This window comes from Cryptotermes secundus, unplaced genomic scaffold, assembly GCF_002891405.2.
Source record: "Cryptotermes secundus unplaced genomic scaffold, Csec_1.0 scaffold1184, whole genome shotgun sequence".
Lineage (NCBI taxonomy): Eukaryota > Metazoa > Arthropoda > Insecta > Blattodea > Kalotermitidae > Cryptotermes > Cryptotermes secundus.
Window position 1 is genome coordinate 1,570,215 of NW_019734331.1, and position 22,789 is coordinate 1,593,003.

At 39.7% G+C, this 22,789-nt stretch overlaps 1 protein-coding gene across 1 annotated transcript in view; it reads left to right on the forward strand.

Annotated features, from left to right (window-relative positions):
- The window catches only part of LOC111868698, a 161,999-nt gene extending 143,264 nt beyond the window's left edge, over positions 1–18,735 (forward strand). The window contains exons 5-6 of the mRNA XM_033753138.1: positions 11,783–11,927; positions 13,935–18,735. Coding sequence (XP_033609029.1) covers positions 11,783–11,927; positions 13,935–14,881 — 1,092 coding nt within the window. The 3' untranslated portion in view covers positions 14,882–18,735. The remainder of the gene's footprint in view (positions 1–11,782; positions 11,928–13,934) is intronic.
- The last annotated feature ends 4,054 nt before the right edge of the window (positions 18,736–22,789 follow it).

Consider the following 22,789-nt stretch of genomic DNA (forward strand, 5'->3'; position numbering starts at 1 on the left):
CTACATGGGCGGGGGAAAATTGCCCATACATTTTTCTTTTTCTATTATTATCGTACAGCTTCTGTTTAAACAGTGACTGGGCCACTTCGTTACTAGAGGGCCGTTATTAACAAACAATCCTTTGCAATTAGTGTCTGCCCTTCCCTCAGAGCGACGTCGCCCTCTCGCCGCTGTCTGGCTGATTGAAACATTGATCAGTTATTTTGATTCACACAAATATAACTGACTGGCTGAGGGGATGGGGCAGATTTGGACTATGTAGTAATGAAAGCACTTTGAAATATTTTTTTTTCAGTGCTCAAAAACATGAACTCTGCCTCATTTAGAGTATTAAGCACAATTGCATGTCCAGATTGTTGTATAATATGCTACGGTTATAAATCATTTTGAAACTAAAACAATTTTTATTCACTACGATTGACAAGGCGAGAATGTAATACGTGTTCTGTTACATGGGTTTACATGCTTCAATTGTTGCGGAGTGTATTGTCATAAGAAGGGTCAAATAAGTGAAACAGGTGTCCGATTGGAAGAATACACAAACATATTACTATTATTGTCACTATCGCATTGTAATCATTACATATTTTTTAAGTGATCGGCCGAAGTTGGTCCTAGAGATCAGTTGGCCGACTAACTGATCAAATGACCAACAGGTAAAGGTAAAAGGTAAAGTTGTCCCTATGCTTTACTAATTAAGCACTACGCTATGAAGGCGTATGGGGGAGTGGATGTATAGATTCAAATTTTCTTGACCTCGTCACTAGCGGGAGGTGAGTGGTCAGCTTCACGCCCCTGCCACTTTACCCCCAGGGAGGGGAATAGGAGGCTGTGTGGACCCCAAGACCTGTCTGGACGCCGTGGAGAAGAGAAAATTCTTGCTCCCACATGGACTCGAACTCCGACCCCTTGGTCGCCCAGCCCGTAGGCAGTCGCTATACAGACTGAGCTACCCCGGCTCTTTGATCAAATGACGAACAAAAATTGATTAATCTACCGAACTTATGAATAACTGACCATCTGACTAACTGATCGATTGGCCAAGTCAGTGAGTAAAGCGACCAATGAGCCACCTACCTAAGTAATCATTTCCCTGGATCGGGGAAACCCCCTACGCCGGGCACTGGAACCAAGTACCTTCTCAATAAGAACGGAGTGGTTACGGCTAAGCTAGCCTGGAGGTGAATCTTTATTACTGTACGACTGAACTGCGAGAAATATAAATTTTGCCCGGTTTAATTATCAATAATGAACTGATTTACATTTATGTGTAGCGTTTTAGTAATTGAGGTCCATGCAGTATATTCATATTTGTTTTCCTTCTGCTATTCTTTTGTTTTTTTAGGGTAAATAACTTATTTGTGTGTGGCCGACCATATTGTTTAGTTTGCACAATGTACTGCTAGTTCAAATAATTATGGAACCGGCTTCTATTTGTTGTGTGAACATGCAGAAACGCTCCAGACACAACGTAAACATTCCGGCCATTTTTATAATCTGCTGCGTGCTGCGTTTCATGCGGATGTCTGCTGAATAATGAATCAGCTTTCTCTGGCTTCTCAGTAACCGTTTAAAAAAACATTAGTCATGCCTCAGTTCATTTTAAACACCGCACTTTTTTAAAAGTGTAATTAGTTTTTGTTTATTTTTGGTCTACTGTTGGCCACTTTCCTTACGAAGCCACTCTGAAAATTTCACATCTTACACACCTACGAACTTGTAAACAAAATATGTAAAAACAGGTAAAGATGGCCCTGTAATAAGCTGTGGAGCCCCATAGGGTTATGAAAGGTCGAGGCTCCCACATTTTGTATTGACAGTCGGCTCGCAGATGGCGGTGAGGTTGTCAGTCTTACGCGCCGGCCGCCCTTTACCCCCCAAGAAGATTCCTGATACTCATTTCTGTTAGAGACTGAGTCGACCTCAGGGCCACAGCGCGGCTGGAAGGATTAGGTCAATTGAAAAAATCCAATTAATTAATTTATTTTTGGAAATATTTACAACTATTGAATTCACAAAAGTAATTGAATAATTATTAAAATATAACTTTCTCTTACTCCTGTATGCTTATGAAGGGTGAACATACCCGTAAATTCTTCCGAAAAAGTTTTTTTATCTTGGTATAATAATGGGCGGCTCTATACTAGTACGTTCTGTGAATTGTTAGAATTATTGATTCGCGTCTTCCTTACATTAATCCGCCTCTAGAAGTAATTGGTAAATATACCCAACTCTCTTGTTTATGAAGGCATACAACAGAAGTGTTAAATAACAGAGATTTTGGTAGGAATGACATTTATATGAACTGTGATCGAATTACCGTAGGCTTCCGCACTTAATACAGTGTTTACCAAAATAATTGGAGCGGTTTCAAGAGGCCATAACGGCTTTGCTAATACACGCAGAAGTATGTTTCCCACATGGAACGAAACAACAGTGGTTTTAGTTTTGATCGCATGCGCAGTCTCCCTCCCCCCTCTCGCTATCGTTCCGTGACGTTACACAGAGAAAATGGCGACTCCGAGGCAGAAAGCGTTTCGTTTGCTGCAATTTGCGAAGCATGAATCAGTTCGTTCTCTTCAGCGGGCTTTCCGGCGACAATTTCAGAGTGATCTCCCCTCTGCCAAGAGCATTAGGCGTTGGTGTTAGCAGTGCCAGACAACAGGGTTTCTTTGTAAAGGGAAAAGTGCAGGATGCCCGCGTGTGTCAGAAGAAAGTATGGAACGACACAGTTTCTTTTCCACAGTCCGAAAAAAATCAGTGCGCCATGCGAGTCGTGGAGATGTCGACTGTACGGAGGCTGGAAATGAAGTCCTATCGTCTTCACTTGGTGCAGTTTCTTCGTTTTTGTACACGGTGTACCTTTTGACACTTCAATTTATCATTAATTTTCTTGAGCTTAAACAGGTGTTGCGGAATCAAGAACCGGACACGAATTTGTAGGGAGAAGTATCTTTGTGACGCTATGAACAACTGATTTATGCCTGATGTTTGCGTTTCCTCTCCTGTTAAAAATGGAAAACCAGTGCACTTATTTTGAAACGCCTTACAGTTTGCAGTAACGATATAATTGTATGTCGGTATTTACGGCAAAGCTAAGCGGGCAGCGCAGTTCCATTGTCTTGTAAGAAAACAAAAAGCGTACAATAAATCCCACCACGACGAAACACGGAGTCTGTGTAGTGAGCAGACTGCGAAAGGGAAGTTAAAATACTCTTGAACCTTGCTTTTTTTTCGCCTCGTATCTTAGTGTAGATCAGAATTATGAATTCGGTGTATTCCAAAGTGTCTGTGTGCCTTCAGGAATTTTTTAAATTTTCTATACCATATTATTATTTTATAAACTTGATATATTGCTTAAAGAAATTATGTCGTGTTCATATTGTATTAGGCGTAAGCTGTTGTTGCTGTAATCGGGCTTCGCTATGAGTGGCAAAGCAAAATTTCGTTTCGTGTAGCTCATTGCACGTGCAGATAAATTTATAAAATTTTTCAGTTAATTTCTTAGGTTGGGGTAAGACTGAGTCCACTTGGTACATCGGCCACTGTTTGGTCTATTGTACCAGCCCCAGATGATAGATTATAATGAGTGTGGAGCATTCGGTGGAATGAGAATTGGCAGGGGAAACCGAAGTACTCGGAGAAAACCTACATCAGTGCCACTTCGTCCACCACAGATCCCACATGCCCTGGGCTGGAACACGGACCACCGCGGTGGGAAGCCAGCTCCTAACCGTCTGAGCTATGACACGGCCGTCAATTTATTAAACTTTCCCATCTGTCTTAAAAAATATAAAGATTAAAATTTACGAAATTATTTTAACTGTTTATGTATAGGGATGTGAAACTGTCTCTTACATTAAGGGAAGAACATGTATTGAGTGTGGTTTAGAACAGGGTGCTGAGGGGAATATTTGTACCTAAGAGAGAGAACGCGTAATGAGGAGTCTGTCTTGCTGTGTGTGCGTTATTTAACGACGCTTCGAGACTATACAGCGTCTCCTTACGTCTACATTTCATCATCACCAATAGCAAAACAACCATTTTTTTTAGCCATAGCCTTCCTTAGAAGATTCTACCAGTTCTGTAGACCATCCTGTTTTCACTTTTTGGGGTTTCGTAACAATATTTTTTACAGAGCAAGATCGTCAGCCTTTCGTCCAACCAACGGCCCCAGTGACAGTGTGGTCACACCTTCAGACACGGGCATAAATGCAAAGCTATCCCTGTACCAGGCCGTGGAGACCCATAGGGTTGTGAAATGTTGACGCTCCCAAATTTTCCTCACAGTCGACTCACAGATGGCGGTGTGGTTGTCAGCCCTACGCTCCGGCCACCCTTTACGCACAGGAAGATTCCTGGTACTCATTTCTGTTAGAGGCTGAGTCGAACCTAGGGCCAAATTACAGCTGTAAGGGCACTTTAGAAAAAGAGGATATGGTAATGTGGATTGAATACATCTGGCTCAGGACGTGGCCCAGTAGCGAGATCTTCTGAACACGGAAAGTGTAAGGAATATCTTAGTTCGCTTAGAACGTACGCCTGCTAGTTTACTCAATTCCCAGTTTCTTATGAGAAGTCTCGACCGTTAGACTATGTTAAATCTTAAAGAATAAGACAGCCATCAAGTACAAGAAACCTTTACCAGAATGCTGAGTTGATAAAATCACCTTAACATGCTTCGATCCTATAGGAACAACCTTCAGAGGCTCGTGTAACGGTCGCGGACCACATGCTGAAGACGATTCGCAGTCACCCTACCATGTCTGCTGCCTCGTTTCCCTGCAGTGCTAGAAGTTCGGTTTACTGCTGGACCGTGGGAAGCCATCTCCCGTATTCCCTGTAGCTGACTCTTACATTGGAGAGGCTCCTCTATGGTGGATTACCTTTTTCAACCCTTCTCGTAAAAGTTTTTCTAATACTCAGCTTGTTTCAAAACTTAAAAAAGAATGCTTCGAGGTTCCATTCCAAGTTATTTATAAAGTTCCTTCATACTAGCGTTTTAGTTTTTAACGTTCAAAGCGATTCAACTTTCATGAGCCATTTTGCACATAAAATTACAGCGGGCATTTTCGTTTCTAGCATCAACTGTACAAGTCCTTTCCATTATTAGGTTTCCTGCTTATAGATCCCATAAGGATAGGTCGTTTCTTTTTACTGTCATTGTTACCGGTTGTATCATGTAATGAATAAAATATATTTTATAAACTTTCATGTAACGAGCGTCATAGAAGGGCTGCAATGACAGTTTATAGTGGAGTCTTTGCCCCATCCACGGATCTCTTTATTTTCCTTCATTTAGAAAACAAATTACCTGGATGTATTATGTCCCAAAAACCATAAAAGTAATTTCTTAACAAAGATACTGTAGTTTATTCACGTTTGTTTCTTCCAGTGCAATGTGCTTCAGTCCCATTATCGTTTCTTGTGAAGGAGGCAGGAGTAAAGAAAATGACACGCGATTGGCTGTAGATGAGGTTTGGATTGGTAATCAGATGTATAGGACACTGTAACACATAACTAGTGACTACATTTTAAAAATCACTACCACACAATGACTACTGTTCTCGGTCACGGTCTTCGCTGCGCTGCTTAGTAACGTCTTCCAACAGTGGACTTTCCTCCACTCCCGACCTCACGTCCTCGCAGGCTGGTGACCGTCTCACACTAACCTCCTACTCTTCCAGTCCAGCCCAGTAAATTTCGACAGAGAACACCACCCCCAACAGCTCCACTGTTGTTGCGCGTGTGATTGCTGCGGCGGTCACATGATTTTGTTGCCGTTGAAATGTGTTTACAGAGCTATTTCCTACCAACGGACGTCTTCTCTGGCCCCACAATTGTGGCTTTGAGCTTACATGTCACATTATTTTGATGTTCTGTCGCCAGAATGCAGGGCAAAATCATTTCTCTACCTACTCCCCAGAAATTTTGGAACACCCGATACACGAATTATTCTGCCACTTCTCCGTCTCCTCCTCTTCCTCCTTCTAGACATCCAGTGCACTTTCAATTGTTTTCCTTCCGAGCTGTGGCTGTCGTCTAGTTGCTTCACAATGGCAGTGCTGCTGCATTAACCGAGATGTTTATTTCTTTTCGAAACATCGATTCCCGATTTCTCAAACCGTCCTCGCTCACTCGGCGTTCTTTCTTTTTTCCTCCTTTTGTTTCAGTTCGCGGTCTAATAAGGAGAAAAACAGACTAAAGTCTTAGATACTCAATACTTGATGTACAACGTAGTTATTCCAATTTTATTTTAAAGCTTGCACTAAAAACTTATATGTATTTACCTCTTTCATGAACAAATATATAAATTCCGAGACCGAATTACAAGAGGTGATTGTAAGTCTGACAGTTGTAAAAATAACAGTGCTTTTAAAATGGAATACAAAACATCTTGACAAGATGCCAGTACTGACAGTGACAGGAGAGTAACAGTACATCCTGACACGATGCCAGTCCGCTAAAGTTGGCACTAACTTCGCCGAAAAGCGGCGGTCGCTCAGTATTGACAGCTACAGGAGAGTAACAGTACATCCTGACACGATGCCAGTATTGATAGTGGCAGGAGAGTAACAGTACTTAACTGAAGCACAGAACAAAGGGTGCCTACTCTTGTTTCGTACTGTGACTTGTCAGTGTTAATGACTCTTCAGCGTCTTGGCTAGAGATGAGAATAGAATTGAGTAATGGGCAACTACAGAACTACCACATTTCAGAATCTATAATATATTTGTTGAAAGCACTGTATTGAATTGTACATATATAAGGGAAGCAGATATAGCGACTAGGCTACGGGGTGGATGACCGGCGATTAGGGGTTCGATTCCCAGTAGGGACAAGAAGTGTCGCCCTTTCAAGACGGTATAGTCAGAAGACTGGGAATAAGTGAATTAACAGACAGTGACCTGCGAGATCTGATGGTTTATAAATGACGCTCATTTCGGTTTCATCCTGATGCTTGAAATAGGTTACGTGTGTAGAATGGAAACCGTCACAACTGTAAACACATCGAGTGATGCAGAAATTACGTGTGTTCCATTGTGATGTTGGAATATATGACATTTGAGCTATTGTGGACCGTAATTATGAAGTTTAGTGTCTTCTGGGTTGTAATCCCATGTAGTCTTGTAGAACGTATCAACATTTCGGAAGAGCCCACTGTTTTCATCTTTCAGTGTCTACTCTGAAGACGGATGTAGTACGTTACTCCGAAACTTCGGCAAGTACGACCTAACAAACTAGAACAGTCTCGTCCCAGTAGACATATTCTTCAGCATACGCATCTTATGCAATAATACATACACAATTACAAAAATTGACATGGCCTTAAAGCCTTTCTGTAACAACATAACAGTACATGCAGTTTAAGGTATAAACTTAAGAAAAGGTCGTTGCAGACTGTTTACATAGATATACACCTAAGTGCAGTAAATTTGACAAGAAACTCTCAAAAAAAAGTCCTTAGTAATTAATTACTCAATTGCGTGGCTCGGCTGGTAATTATTTTTTCCGCATTTATGGGACCGTAAGGTCCGTTACGTTTTTATAAGAGCCCTAGATTGGACCGATGGACGCGATCATAATTTCTTCGAAGGAGGGGAACCGGAAAACTTCCCAACAGACTTACTTTTAAACCATTAAAGAGTACTCATACTTTTAGGACTATAAAACCGAAATGAACGGCCGTGGGGATTCTTTGCGCTGACCACGCGACACCCTCTATCCGCTAAAGTTGGCACTAACTTCGCCGAAAAGCGGCGGTCGCTCGTTCGGTATAGTTCGCTTGCGGACGCAAGCCACGGAGGATTTTTTTGTTTTCGTACTTTTATGATCTCCCTAAAGGATTCAAATAATTATTATCTTTTATAAGTATATTTCTTATAGTTTATTCTTTACTCAGTTTATTATTATTTTTCTTTCGGGAAATCGTGTTTTAACCCCCGCCCCTATCTTTACCCCTTACTGGGCCTTGTCCTGAGCTAGTATAGTTCAGTTCACAAGTTGCATCTTGTTTCGATTTTAATGTCTTCAATCTACGCTTATGTTTCCCAAGTGAACTCTTCCATTTAAGGTTTCATACCAGAATTTAATATGCATTTCTCATCTCTGTAATTCGTAATGCACGAATGAGCGACTCATTTCACCCTCCTTGATTTTAAATTAGTTTATTAATAAAGTCTTGTAGTTCTACTAAATAGTAATTTGGCTTCTTGTTATGTGTGCCTACCTCACCTGTGTACCCAGATCTCGGCTTGAAGTCCGTAATTACAAACGATAGCTTGCTACGTTTTACGCCAGTTACTTCGCTTGTACATGTACTATGCTTTCTCATTCACACTGAATAATACTTGCATGTGGTCGTGCACTTGAGTGCAGTTACTGAAGCTATGGGTAGTATGTCGGGTAGCACCCATAAGCAAATCCTCTGGGTGCAGTGCAAATTTGCTCCAAGGAGAATAACCTTAATGAAAATACGAGTACAAACTTGTTCCACAGTTAACACATTAAATAAATTAGCAACTAATAAACATAGCGTTACCTTTTTGTTAATTTTAATATAAAATGTGTCAACTTTTGCCGATAGAGGGTGTCGCGTGGTCAGCGCAACGAAGCCCCACGGCCGTTAATTTCGGTTTTCTAGACCGGAGCCGCTATTTCCTTGAAATAGCTCCTCAATTATCATCACGAGGCTGAGTGGACCCCGTTCCAAACCCACTACTTCTCCGGAAAAAATTGGTAGCGCCGGGAATCGAACCCGGGCCTCTGGATCTGTAGCCAGGAACGTTGACCACTAGACCACAGAGGCACTAAACTTCGTCGACAAGCGGCGGTCGCTCGGTCGGTATGGTTCGCTAACGGACTGAAATCACGGAGTTTGTTTATTTGTAATACAAAATGTACGGTGACCTGAGGCACATCTGTTGGAGAAAAGTGCGTTTGAATACTACATGAACAGCCATCCTTAAGGTGATACGAAAGGGGAAAAGTTGTAGGCAGACTGCAGATGTTTTGTATTCGAAAAGAAATAATTGAATTACAAAACGCAGAAAATGTCAGTATTTTTTAAACATAATATTATTGCTAATTCAATAAAAAATAAGTCCGAAGTATTCGAGGGAAGTTTTGTAAAACATTCTGGCAAAGCAAGGAGATTATTAGAAGTAGAGACCACCAGAAATTCCGTTATTAATTTGTTTGAAATATGGACATCTGTATATTTTCTCTTTGTCGCTGGTGAAACTTAATTCTAAGCTGTGGCAGCACTGTGCAGAATGCTCCAACGGTAGTTATTGATAAGTATAAAAACAAGAGTGGAATTTGTAACATACTAAGTAAAACAAATTTGTAGGACTTAAAACGAAAACTTAGTACATTTTTATACCCAGAAGGTGGATATATCACGCTTCCCCGAAATGTCGATACTTGTATACCAAATTTCATGGCGCTACATAACAGAAAACAGTAACCTTGAGGTCATAGTGATGCGTATTCCAGTAAACAATCTATGTGTATTTATAAAGTGTATTTAAAATATGGATTATTTAAAGGATGCAAAAATTAAATTATGGATAACAGCTAAATTGCACTCTATCCGCGAAAGTCGACACTAACTTCGCCGACAAGCAGCGGTCGCTCGGTCGGTATAGTTCGCTTGCAGACTGAAGGTCACGGAGTTTAACAGCTAAGTTGATATTCAGTGGAACTGCACATGGATAGGTGTATCATATAACTGAATTAATATCCCTCCATGAACAATTCATCATTTGTTACCCGAATAAAAGTCGTGAAGATTACCCTCTTCTGGAATGTGTCGCTGTGTTGTCTGGTAGAAATTTCCCAGCCTAACATAGGCAAGTACCTCCTCCATCTTCAGGGTATATTCATACTGTTCTCGGATATCAGATCACAGCAATCTTCATGGTCGCCACCATGAGAATCTCATAGCTATTATAAGGATCTGTAATAATAGCTTAATTTTATCACCGTGTGCTTTGAAATGGCGGTAGTGCGCTTGGTTGAGGCACTATGCTACAAGTCTGAAGATCGCGGGTTCGAGTCCCCATGAGGTTTTATCTATGATTCAGCCTCTAACCGAAATGAATACCAGGAATCTTCCTGGGAGATACAGGGCGGCCGGCTCGATGGGCTTGACCTTATCGCCATCCGTGAGCCGATTGTCTACAGAAAGTGTGGGACCCTCGACGTCTCACAACCCTATGGGCCTTCACGGCCTGTTACAGGGATAGCTTTCATAGTGTCAGTGTGCAAACTCGTCGTTTTATATGCTTTACTGTTCTCTCTCGATTCCTTTCGCATGCGAACAACGTATTTACAAACAGATAACCCCTTTAGGGATGACGTCTCTCTTATCAGTGTGCATTTCTTTACTTCTTTTGGGTTATAGACATTTCTTTCGGAATCATATATAAATGATGGAAATAACATTAGCATTGCTTTATATAATTCAAATCAATTTTCTTTCATTCTAATTTCTTCCATTCTCCTTCTGCTGTTCTGGATTGATACTGAGACGTGGGTAATTCAGCCTCTATTTCTTTTCTTTCTTTTTTTTTTTTTAATATTTCAGGTAAGTAAGTAAAGCTACCCCTGTACCAGGCTGTTTAGGCCCATAGGGTTGTGAGACGTTGAGGATCCCACATTATCTAGACAATCGGCTCACAGATGGCGGTTAGGTCGTCAGCCTTACGCTCCGACCGCGCTTTACTCCGCAGGAAAATTATTTAATTAATTCCTGGTACTCATTTCTGTTAGAGGTTGATTCATAGGCCATAGTGCGGCTGGAAGGATTAGGTCAATTAAAAAAAAATCCAATGATCTCATCGGGACTTGAACCCGCGACCTTCCAGCTTGTAGCATAGCCCCTCAACCAACTACGCTACCGCGTTCCCCCTAACATTTCAGGTATTTATCAGATTAATTTATACGACACTGATTTTTTTCTCCTCTCGTTCCCACTTCGGGGCTGATTTCTCAGTTTCATTATCATTTTACAGACGGTAAGACTCCTTGGATGGGTGATCAGCTCGTCGCAAGGCCTCTACCTAAACACAGGACAACACAAACACAGAATAAACGCATACACACGCCAAACATCCATGCCCTGAGTGGGATTCAAACCCACGATCCTGGCTTCCGAGCGACTGAAGACACTACATGCTTCAGACCGCTCGGCTAATGTGACCTGCTCAAATAACTTAATTATAGTGAATAATTAATTGGAAAGGATGAGGAAGGAAACGGCTGCGGCCTTATAAGATTATATCCAGGCATTTTCCTGGAGGGGCTAAGGAAAACGACAGGCATCTCACAGATGCAGGTTAGAATAATTAACGCTTTAGCCCACCTGCTCGGTAATGTCAGTTATCACGTGAAAACTTCTGGTAAGCTATATTTGACTTCGTCGTCACACTGTTCTTTCCAGAAGAAAAGATAAACACTGTTTCATAGACACTTATATCCCCCCAATCACACGGAAATGCGACAAATTCCCATTTCGGGAAGGTGGCACGTACTTTCTGTTCGTTTTTAGTTGGACGTGATCATAATAGAAGCTCCTTGCTTTCTAAAGAAATGTCGACATAATTTCATCACTTTACATCGAGTGAAGTTAGTGCTGTTCGCAGCTTGTAACTTGCTAGTGTCCCACATTTTTTGTGGGCTCCTCACAAGGACACGCCTGGTTTCTTAATGTATCTATTAAAGTCTGAGAAGACTAGACAAATTGACCTTCCAATTAGTGTCATTTTTTCTTTTCCAGATGATTGACGTAAAGTCTGGGGCCAACTATAACAGCGGATTCCCGGTGCTCGGGAACCCTTCCGTGTTCATCTGCCCAGCGCCTCGGCCCGATCCTTACACGTCACAGGACCTCTACAATCCGGTGTACGAGGAACTGTCTAACGGTGAGTATTGGAGGACATACCGAGGATGATGAACAAAGCATTCGCATTCTGAAACGTCATCATCTGCAAGAGTTGAGCTGTTGGCCCGTTCCGTCTTCAAACGTGAAGTCATCTTTTTCTTGGCCTTTCTGGTGTCATCCTCTGCAGATATTCTAGCCAGAATCTCTCTCTTTCGTGTATTTAATTGCCCAGTTTCCTCATCCCTAATTGTGACCTTATTTCATCGCTCCTGTCCTTATCACGTGTATGAATGACTGTAGACTTCTAACACTAGTTGTCACGTGTATACGTGACTATAGACTGGATTTGGATTGGTAATTGGATTTATAGAACTCTTACACACTTAATCCACACGCTATGCCTTTCACTATAGCACGCATTAAGTCTTTTCAGTTTGCTGTGTCTTCACTTGCCGTTGTCTGGTAACGGCTTGCAACGCCGTAACTTCCTCAGCTTCAGTATTCACGCACTTACTAGCCAGCGACCCTCTCACACCAACCTCCTCCTCTTCTGGTTCACTCCAGTTGACCAAACTCTAGACTTGTCTAGACTTTCTATACGGGCCGTATAGAAAACACCGCTTCGAAAAGTTCTTCTATTGTTGCATCACGCAGATGTCGCATGGACCGCGTAGAGAACACATTCCCAGTTAGTTCATTGGTGCGTGTTAGGAATTTGTTGCCTAACAACGGACGTTATTTACGGATTCATTACTGAGCAACGGGTCTACATGCTACAATATATAACCTGCTACATACCGTAGAAATCGCATCTCTGCTTCTTCTAATTGTCTTTCATCTGCTTTTCTAAGATTTCATGTTTCACCACCATACATCAGGCATAACAGTGCCATGGTTTTGTAGAAATTTAACTGCGTATCTTCCCTCATTTTGTGTCCCAAAGTTCCAATTATTTTTCCATGTCTTATGAAACTGAATACTGTATTTTTGAGTAACTTGTATTCTAGACAGTGTTGCTGTGAACTGAGCTAAGTAGTTAGGTAATGCAAATACAAATAGTAGTTTTCTGTGATAGAGTTTATAGGATTATTCGTAAAGCGAAAACAAATACAGGGTCATAAAGAAGAAATCTCTACTAGAGAATTCATATATAAGTAAACGCAGAGAAATCCAAGTATGTATATGTACTATTACCAGAATGCGAGATAAAATACCCATATAATGATAGGTAGAGGGCATAACATACACATAAGGTGTCCGAACTGGATGCTTCAGGGAAGGAGAGATGGAAGTTGGCGGAATTGCGTAATGAAAACCTCCGTAATTTGTAACCCTCACCAAATGCTTATTATTTGGCTGATCAAATCAAGGAAGATGAATTGGACGAGGTAATGTAGCATACATGGAAGAGATGAGACATTCATACAGAATTTCGGTCGAAAAATCTGAAAGAAACAGGCCACTTCGAGTATTCATGCAAGTATTAAAATTAATCTTCAAAAGCAGAGAATAGCAAGGTGCTGATTGGATTCATATAGCTTAGAATAAGGGCTTGCAGGTTGCATAAAATACCGGAAATATCTATACCAGCTCAACTGCTGTTAGTATCTCAAGAGAAACTCTACTTCATGGAATTAGTTATCGGTAAAACTTTGAGGAACATTCCCCACATGAAATAACTACCCTGTGTTTAGACCGGACATCCGGAAATCTGATCTAACAGATCTAAGCTTAACTCATAAAGAGAGTTTTATCTTGAACTACATGGGCTCATTTGATTTGACAAGAAAGGCAATACTACACCACAGTGTCTCGAAATTCCGGAGTCATTTGTGATGCTGTTAACTCTAGATTACCTAGAGTGAAAACTGTGAAACAAATTAAATATTGCACTCCATCCTTTGTGGATATACCCACAGACATGAATGTATTGTTTTCGGAAACTTTTGTGTGCTGATATAGGCCCTACATTCTGTGTTTTCACTTTTTGTATAAACCGAAAACAGCCACAGGGGGTTTAATCGCATACGAATGTTGTGATGAGCAGGGTCGGGAGACCGAGGCGAGTCCGACCCAGACAGCGAGGGTGCAGCTCCCGCCCCCGAGAGTGAGGACGAGTTCGCGGAAGATGAGCTGAGCCTCGGCGGGGAGTGTGAAGGCGGCTCCCAGCCCCCTCACCCGCAGCACCTCTCGGAAGACATGGAGAGAGGCGGCCCTCTCAACTCCGGTACCAGCTCCCTCCAAGGCTCGACCGGCAACGATCTCTGTCGTGACCTTGACTCGTCTGACGCTGATGACCGTAGCAGATTCCTCATGAGCACTCCTCTTCCTGGACTTGGTCTTGGTCCGGGAGGCAGGAACTTCAGCCTTCCTCCAGGATATCGGAACCGAACTGCTCGTGGTCTGCAGCCGCACCAGCACCGTGCTCAGCACGGACCCCCTGAGCAGCGACGACCCCGGAGTCTGGACCGGCGCCGGGGGTGGCGCAGCAAGGGCCAACCACAGCAGATATCGCCCCAGTCGCCGGCGCGTCACCAGGACTGTGGTGAGTTCCACGAGGGGCTACTATTGGACGCCTTGCTGCAGCTGTATCCAAACGTGGTGACAACTAATGGCGGCGGCGCACCCAGGTCGGGGCGCAGTGGCAGCAACACCGCCCCACATCACCACCCCCCAGGCGTCCCCAGTGTTGCGCATAGGCTACCTTACATCCTGCAACCCCCTGTCCCGCCCCCGCCTCATCGCAGTCATGTAGTCAACCCGTACGAATCGGTTCCGGTGTTGAACCATCTGCACCAGCATCACCATGGTTCAGGGTACAGCCCACGGCAGCCACAAGAGCTCTTCTCCACGTTCCGACGTGGCAAGGCTCAAAGCCAGGACTCATCGTTTGGCTCGGATTCGGGATATAGCAATAATACATCCTCTAGGGGACGAAGCTCAAAGGATGCGCACAGACTTTCTGCGCATAGCGGTGATCTTGTGCTGTCATAGTAGTGCGCGTCTGTAGGTCTTTAAGTAATGCGATATGCAGAAATGTCTAGGTAAGACAGCTGCCCCTGTCATCTAAGGTTTACTTTTGTAGAATGCACGTGTGTCAGCATTGCATTTTGAAGACGAATTTTGTAATGTGTTATCTTTAGAAACAGCAGCAGTACCACCACCATTGAAACGCCCAGTAGTTTGCCATGAAGCTGTGGTGAGTTAGTTCTGTAGCGACGTCAACCTGTCATCATACAATCAAAACATGTGCAATGACTTCATGAGCAGTTATCTGTTCACACAAAAAAGAAATATATTGCCTTTCATCTTTTATATGGTGATCGACTGTCTTTACTCTTGTTTTACACCATTCTGATTGACATCGCTGTGAATCTACTTGAAGAAAATGGCAGTTGTCTATTGATTTTGAGACAGTTCTCATTCCAATATACAGTCTGTATCTAAGTAACACTTCCACAGTTAAAACAGTGAGAGTTAAAAGTGACAGGTTGGTAAGCCTGATTTATCAGACTGTTTATTATGAGACTGAAATACAGTGATCAATAAGTTCATCAGATTTTTCTGGCTATGTATCCAGCAGTTAAATATATCAGTGACATTATTTATTATTGAGAATAAATTTTTGAGGTCTGCGTGTCCGCTAAACGAGAGGTTAAAAATTAACTTTATGTACATATTATTCTCATATGATCTTATACATACATTATTATTAATCAAGTAATTGTGATCTCTCGTCCTATTACCCTCTGCACAACAGAAAGATTTCCATTTGCAAAGTAGATAAAGTAAATTGAAGAAAATTTGCAGGAATATAACATAGAAGTTGAAAATATTAAAAGTGTACTTTAACTTTCAAACATGTCAAATTTTTAAAACCAAAAGCAAGCAGGGTTTCTTCTCAATAGTGATTTTTCTATAGAACGAATTTTAAGAAAAACTCTGTTTTTCACTCCTGTGATCTGTGACTTGTTTCCTGTACATTTATAGATCGTGAGAAGAGACAGAAAATAATAGAAATTTGAAACAATAATGTACATCTCTCACAGCTTATTTAGCAATACAGCCATAACCTTTTAAATAGGCAGTTCTGTTGTCTTCGATTTTGTAGGTCTGTAAGAAAACTTATAGAGGGCCATTGGTTTTGTGCACTGGTGTTCATTAAATTTATTAATTAAGTTAATCAAAATTAGAACAAAACGCATCTTAATTCGTGTAATAAATAATTTTGAACATGCCATTTATAAGAGTGTATGTTGGGTACCTCAAAGTGATATGATCGATAGCTTCTGTGAAACTACTAAATGATTTATGAAGACTAGTTTGTACTTATTATTTAATTTTACTTGATCCTCATGTTCAACTTTCTTTTTGCCAAACCTTTATTTATTTTTAAACCTGAGAATTTGGATTTTACTACTAAATTACTGAATTTTCTGGACAACTGTCACTTGTTGAATTTTGATTTGTTTGTCTATAAAGACATGTGATAAATGTAATAAGTAACTGATGATTTGTGGCATAAAACATAGTTAATTAACTTATTACAGGGCTGTTAATAGACGATACTCACCATTTCAGTGCTCTGTTATAATTGAATTTACATGTGTTCACTCACGCATGAAACACATTCAGAACACTTTGAAACAAAAGATAATTTATCTGCTGCATATATTCTTTGCCAACACTTCGATATGCATCAAAATAACAATTGAGTTCACTGGAAGTGTACCACCTTATTTCAGTTATTGCAAGTACGGTATAAATCTGTGTTACTTATTGGCAGATTTTATAAAGAACATGACTTCAAGATGTAAATGCAATTGTAGTAGTATGCCATGGATAGTGTGGTTATTTATGGGTACCATGTCTGGCAGTCTGCTTTTCTGGATCAAAATCCTTAAACAGTATATCAGAAAGATATTTGTGGTAGGAACAATGGCGTTAAAAACACAGAGATTCTTTACAGTGTAACTCTTGTTTCTTCTGTATAAAACACTGTACCGAAATGGTGAACAAACTTTTGAATAAACTTGTAAATAATCCTAAATTGTAAGTCAAGAACAGAATTTTGTAGAATTGAAATTTTCAGTGCATTTATATACAGTTGACAAACATTCTAAATAATGTAAGAAAATTGACACTCAGACAAATTTATGATAATAGTCACATGTCTGTCTTCTATCAGTCACTTCGGTTTTTTTTATGGAAACGTTTTCATATCCTAAAATCTTCTTGCTTATTGTACAGTCAAAAGTGAAAGGATACAAAAGATGTTTTGATAAAATCATATCAATATTTTTTCTCTATTCCAGTCACAAGCAGCAAACTCACATTTAATAGTTCAGGCAAAATGGAAGTATTCTACCCTGTATTATTTCAGGTATATCTAAGTTGAATGATATTATAATAAATGTTTAGATACTTGGAAATGGTAGTCCACAGAAATAAGGATGAATTCACAGAAATCATACTTAGTTGATAAAGTAATATGAATTACATTTTTATATCCATCACTTTGATTACATTTTAATAAAACATATACAGTTATGATCCCAAATTCTATGTTAGATTGTGCCCTCTAGAATTTTAGTTGAAATTAAATTAAATAAACAGTACCCTAGAATTTATTCAAAACAGTTTTGAGGCCCATTATTCAGTTTAGGATTTAATGGAAAAACTAGTTGCTGCCTATTTCCTTTTCTCTCTCTCTCTTTGTTTTTGGACATCTTGGTACTGTAATATATACACTGCCTGAGATGCAGTGGTAGGAGGCCATAAATCCCAAAGTATTTGTGCCTGTCATATCTGTTGAATACTATATTCTGAGTTAACTGTAGAAATTGCAAAAAGTATGTATTAATTTGGAGGCAATATTTACAACAGCATAAAGTATCCTGGCATAGACCCTGATATACTGTAGTTTTTAAAGCTAAAGCTTCCCAGTGGACATACACACATTATGGAATACTTAGATATACAAACAAATTTTGGAGAAGTTTTTAGGCAAACGTATCTGAAATCCATTGTGTTTGTTGACATAATAAAAGTCCTTAATATTCCATGCTGTATGGTACTGGACCTAGTGACTGAGGTTAGCTCTTCATAAGGGACCAAACAGACTGGTGGTTCCCCTCTCACATGAGGATGGAAATAGATCCAGTTTCTAAAATATTCTGTTCTCTAGTTCTTACAATACTGAACAATGGACAGAGTCTAGAAACCATTTAATTATGAGTGAGAGAAATGGTGAACGTTTAACATGAATTCATTATATACTTAAGTGAAAATAAACTTAAATAAATTTCTTCTGAACAAGTATCCATGAAAGAGGACTTCAGAGTAATACAATTAAAACACCCAGTTTTGAAGAAAATTATAATGCACATTGTTTATTTGTACAATTATCTATGACTTGAAACCAACCAGAAGTAATCTTTTGATAAATACTATAAAGCTGCTCCCTGGGTTATGCAAGATTCAGCTTATGAACATACATACTTGCTGCAATTTCCAACTTAGAAAAAATCCATCAAACACAAAGGTCTGTGGAAGCGAAACCTTGTATAAATCAATGACTTTCCCTTCGATTATGAGATACCTTTGAGCTCTGAATCCACGGCTATTCTGTGTGCTATGCACTTATATGTATTTTGACAAGTAAATAAGAATGACGAGATCTAAATTTAAGAAAGGTTTTAAACCTGCCATTAATCTGATAGAGGAAATTAGACAGCAATAGTTGATCCAAGACTCACAGCTGCAGACAGAATAACACGTCTTAGAAGCCACTCTGACTAGAGACCCTTAATAAAATGTTCTGCTTTAGAAGTGGAAACTCCCACATTGCAATGCTGCGTAGGAGTACTTGTTAAAAGAAGTTTTATATATATAATTTGTATATAACTATTGTTTTTTTAAGGTCGCTGACGATTTTGCTAGTCCTTGTGTTGTGAATGAGTGTGTATACCTAGGCACTTTCTATACTAAAATGCATACTGGAATTAGTGAATTGCAGTAATGGTGACATCACAGAACTGCACGGGCATTCGATTGTCGCAATATTATATGTAATTTTGTTATGCACAAGCACATGGATTCCTGTTCATTGTACTGGTGTATGGATTATAATTTCATTATTTTATCTTTAATGATTATGTAGATAATATTTGAGTTTCCCTTAGTGGAACCATTTATTCTGAAGGTGACTTAACAAGTATTGCTATGCATGTGCTATCTAAAAATTATAAAATAAATCTTGCTTACAGCATTTTATATCTAACTTCCAGTGTAGAAATTTATTTTATTTTATGTTTAAGGCATTTACTTAAATACTGTTAAAATATTCCACAGATAAAAGACAAATGTGTATAAGCGTCAAATTTAGAAGTTGCATGTTGAAAAGAAATGGTAGACTCTCAGTATTGTCTTTCACATAGGACAGAGCAGAGCATTTTTATATTTCAGTATCTTCTATTTTTATATATCGTGCCACCTTATTTTGGAGAATAATTCTAATAAAGATTCACTTACAGAGATACTGGGTTTTCGGACTTTATCCATCGTCGTTGTTTTTAAGATAACTAAGGAAAACACGACGTTTCGGAAACTGGCTCTGTTTCCATCCTCAGTTGAGGGAAAACACCTATTCTGTTGGGTCCCTTAGAAAGAGCTAGCCTCAATCACTGTGATTGAGTTATCTTAAAAACCAGGACAATGGATAAAAATCCGAAAACTCAATATCTCTGTGTGTTATACACCATCGTCAGAATCCTATAGTATCTAAAGATTCACTTAGCAAAATTGATTTCTTGTTCTTCCCACTCTATTGATTTGGTCAAACAAAAGAAAAATGATATAGGCAAACGCAATCAGAACTAAATATTTGAATTAAAATATGTAGTTTTCTATCTAAAAATTAACCAGTTCTGTTTGTAATATCAAAATGAGGTGTGATTCTACTGGTGGTTAGAAACAAAAAATTGCAGAAATAATGAGAAGTTTCTTTTTAGAGTGAAGTAAATTTGAAATTTGTTGATACTGTTTTATGTGCAGTCATTTATAGGAATAAGTATCCTGGAATGTATCCTGAAATGTGTAATATTAATTAATGAAAATTAATCTTTTTTAATCTATAATTGTGGTAGAGACACATCAAGATTGTGTTATGTGTGATGCCCTTGCAGATGTGTAATGACACCTTTGCTGCAATTGCTCCAAGTGGAAATGATTATATTTAGATAAATTATTCCAACACCACGCCAATCATTAAAAATATTTCTTACCAAAACCTTTGTTTACTGGTTCTGATATTTTTACCTTTCATTCACTCCCACATTTTCCCTTTTCTTCTTTTCAGTGAGAAGTGATGAAGCGCTGGTACTTCATCAGGAAATCAAGTGAACAGATGAAGCTTCTTACAATGGCAGTAAAACAGAACATTTCCCTAAAACTCATATTTCAGAAGTTGGCGGTATGTGAGCTGTTGTCTTCACAGAATCCTTCCATTACATGATGCACACTTGTGATTGTCCTCTCTGACCTGTTGTTAATTTGCTGTTTTTCTTTGAATATTACTTGCTCATGTATATACACATACAGGTTCAACACTTTTGACTAACTGGGCCCCCAACAGTTGAACATTCAGCAAGTTGAGTGCCTAGAAATTTGACTATTCTAGTCTGTATAATTGCATCCTGTATAATTTTACATTGCTATTGCCTAATACCCATCCTCCCAAGTTCATATATACCAATCTGATCCAATACCTATATACCTTACCCCAATTTAACTACACAACATAACTAATCCAGGCAGCACAATTTAACAAGAATCAGCTGGCCAATGTGTAAATTCACAGCAAGTAATAATGAATATAACAATTTCCTGAAGATGACCTCCATGGCCAAAATGGAACTTCCATTATTTTATCATTAAGGTTTATCATATGATCGCGAAACCAGAAATGACATGACCCTGATTAACTTAATGCTTATAGAATAGGATTGGATCTGCAAGCAGAGAGAGAACTGCAGTTAGTTTTTTATAAGGACCCATCTTGACTTCTCACAGGTTCAGCACTGAAGTAACACGGTATGTCTGTGATGTCTGCCATTAAAATGAGTTGTGTTTTGGTCATAAAAATATAAAATGAAGAAATAATCAAATTTTAAAAGCTCCTCGATATGTAATTTAATAATCTGCGAGACTGAATGCTAGTTACATAAAAGTTGGAAATTCAGAAGCAAACAGCTTTCATCAGTTGCCATCAATTGGAAGCGCATGTAACATGTTGGTTGGCCGCACCATAGCTCAAACTAAATCAGGAATCGACATAAACTAAAGAGTGGTCGTAGCCAACATTCGGACTTACTTTCCTCGCATCATTGAGGAAGCTACTCGGATAACAATACAATCTCATAACTTCGACTGAGAAGATGGACATAGACTAAATAAATCCTGATTTCAACCCAATTCTTCCGAACATACCCCTCAGCCACTAAATGTCCCCTGTGCAGACCGTAACAATAGACGCTAGAAACTGTTCTCCACGGAGTTTTCTGAGGCTTCTTTCCTAACCACCTAGTCTCCATAGAGTGTTTCCGGCAAACCAATGGCCACTCTCCTATTGGATAACATTTCACACCTCGTTTGCGTCCAATCACTCCTTAGCCTTCCACTTAATGTCCACTGTATTGTATTGTTTGCCGAAACGCTAACTTTTAACATTTTAAGCAGCCAATTCCTGAAGTTCTTTGTCATACGCAGTGATAAAGTGTGTTACTTTCAGCAACATTCTTCGGAGAAGGCGTTTACGATGAGTGGCGTTTGCATTCAATAAGCAATAATAAAGGTGATTCACTGTCAAGGTGAAGCAGAATTTCATTTCAGGTTGACAAGACGCCAGTCAGAAATACGAGTTCATGAGCATGGGACTCTTCTATATATTCCCGTCGCAGGATATGAGGTAAGTGCTCAGTATTCCAATGTACATATACATCTTTATGTAGAGATCCTTTTACTTTATGTCAGCGATACGAACGTTTAAATTGAACGTGAATGTAAGAGAAAATTAAGGTAACAGTCTTTTATTCAATCCACCATCTTCTGTATTCTTGACTTACGGTAAAATGTAAGTAAATATTAAAATGCAGTGCACTTGAGCACCTGTTCTTCTGGAAAATGCAGCTTTTTGAAGGAATAATAATGTTCTGAGCAAAATATTTGTCCTTCGAGAGAAACAATAAAAGGGGACTTGAAATCCCTGCACAATGGAGAGTTCCAGAATGGGATTCTCCCCATAGGGTTCATAAATCAGTGAATGTGAGATGAGCAGAACATGCAGAATACATTGAGAATCGAGAACTGGATTTTGCTAAGAAAACATGGTGGAAAGAGTGCAACATTGAAAGCGAGACGAGGATATTAAGCAATACTACAATTGATCTTAGGCTTTTAAAACATGTAGTAACTCAAGATGAGGCTCTTGTGGCGATGGTATTTGGATTTTATAAGCATTTGAAGGGCCTGTAGAGATATTCAGTCAGATATTTTCACTAAGAAATATGTGAACGTATAACTAGGCGACATAAAATATTTAATCTTGTAGTACGAGTATATATGAAAAGCACTCAACGTACAGCGTGCCACAAGGGAATTGCATCCGTAATTTCAGCTTCCGTTGAAATCAATTTTTTGTAGTTGGAGAATATAACGGTGTGGCATGTTATGACTGAAGTTACAAATAGGCGACATGGGCTTCAGATCATCTGGGATAGCTATGAATATGCCAGAGTTCGATACTCGGCGCTGCGAGATTTTCTGAGAAGTAGTGGATCTGGAACGTGGTCCAATCAGCTGAGGAACCACCAGTTTCTGAAAAGGATTCTGCAACATGGAGTT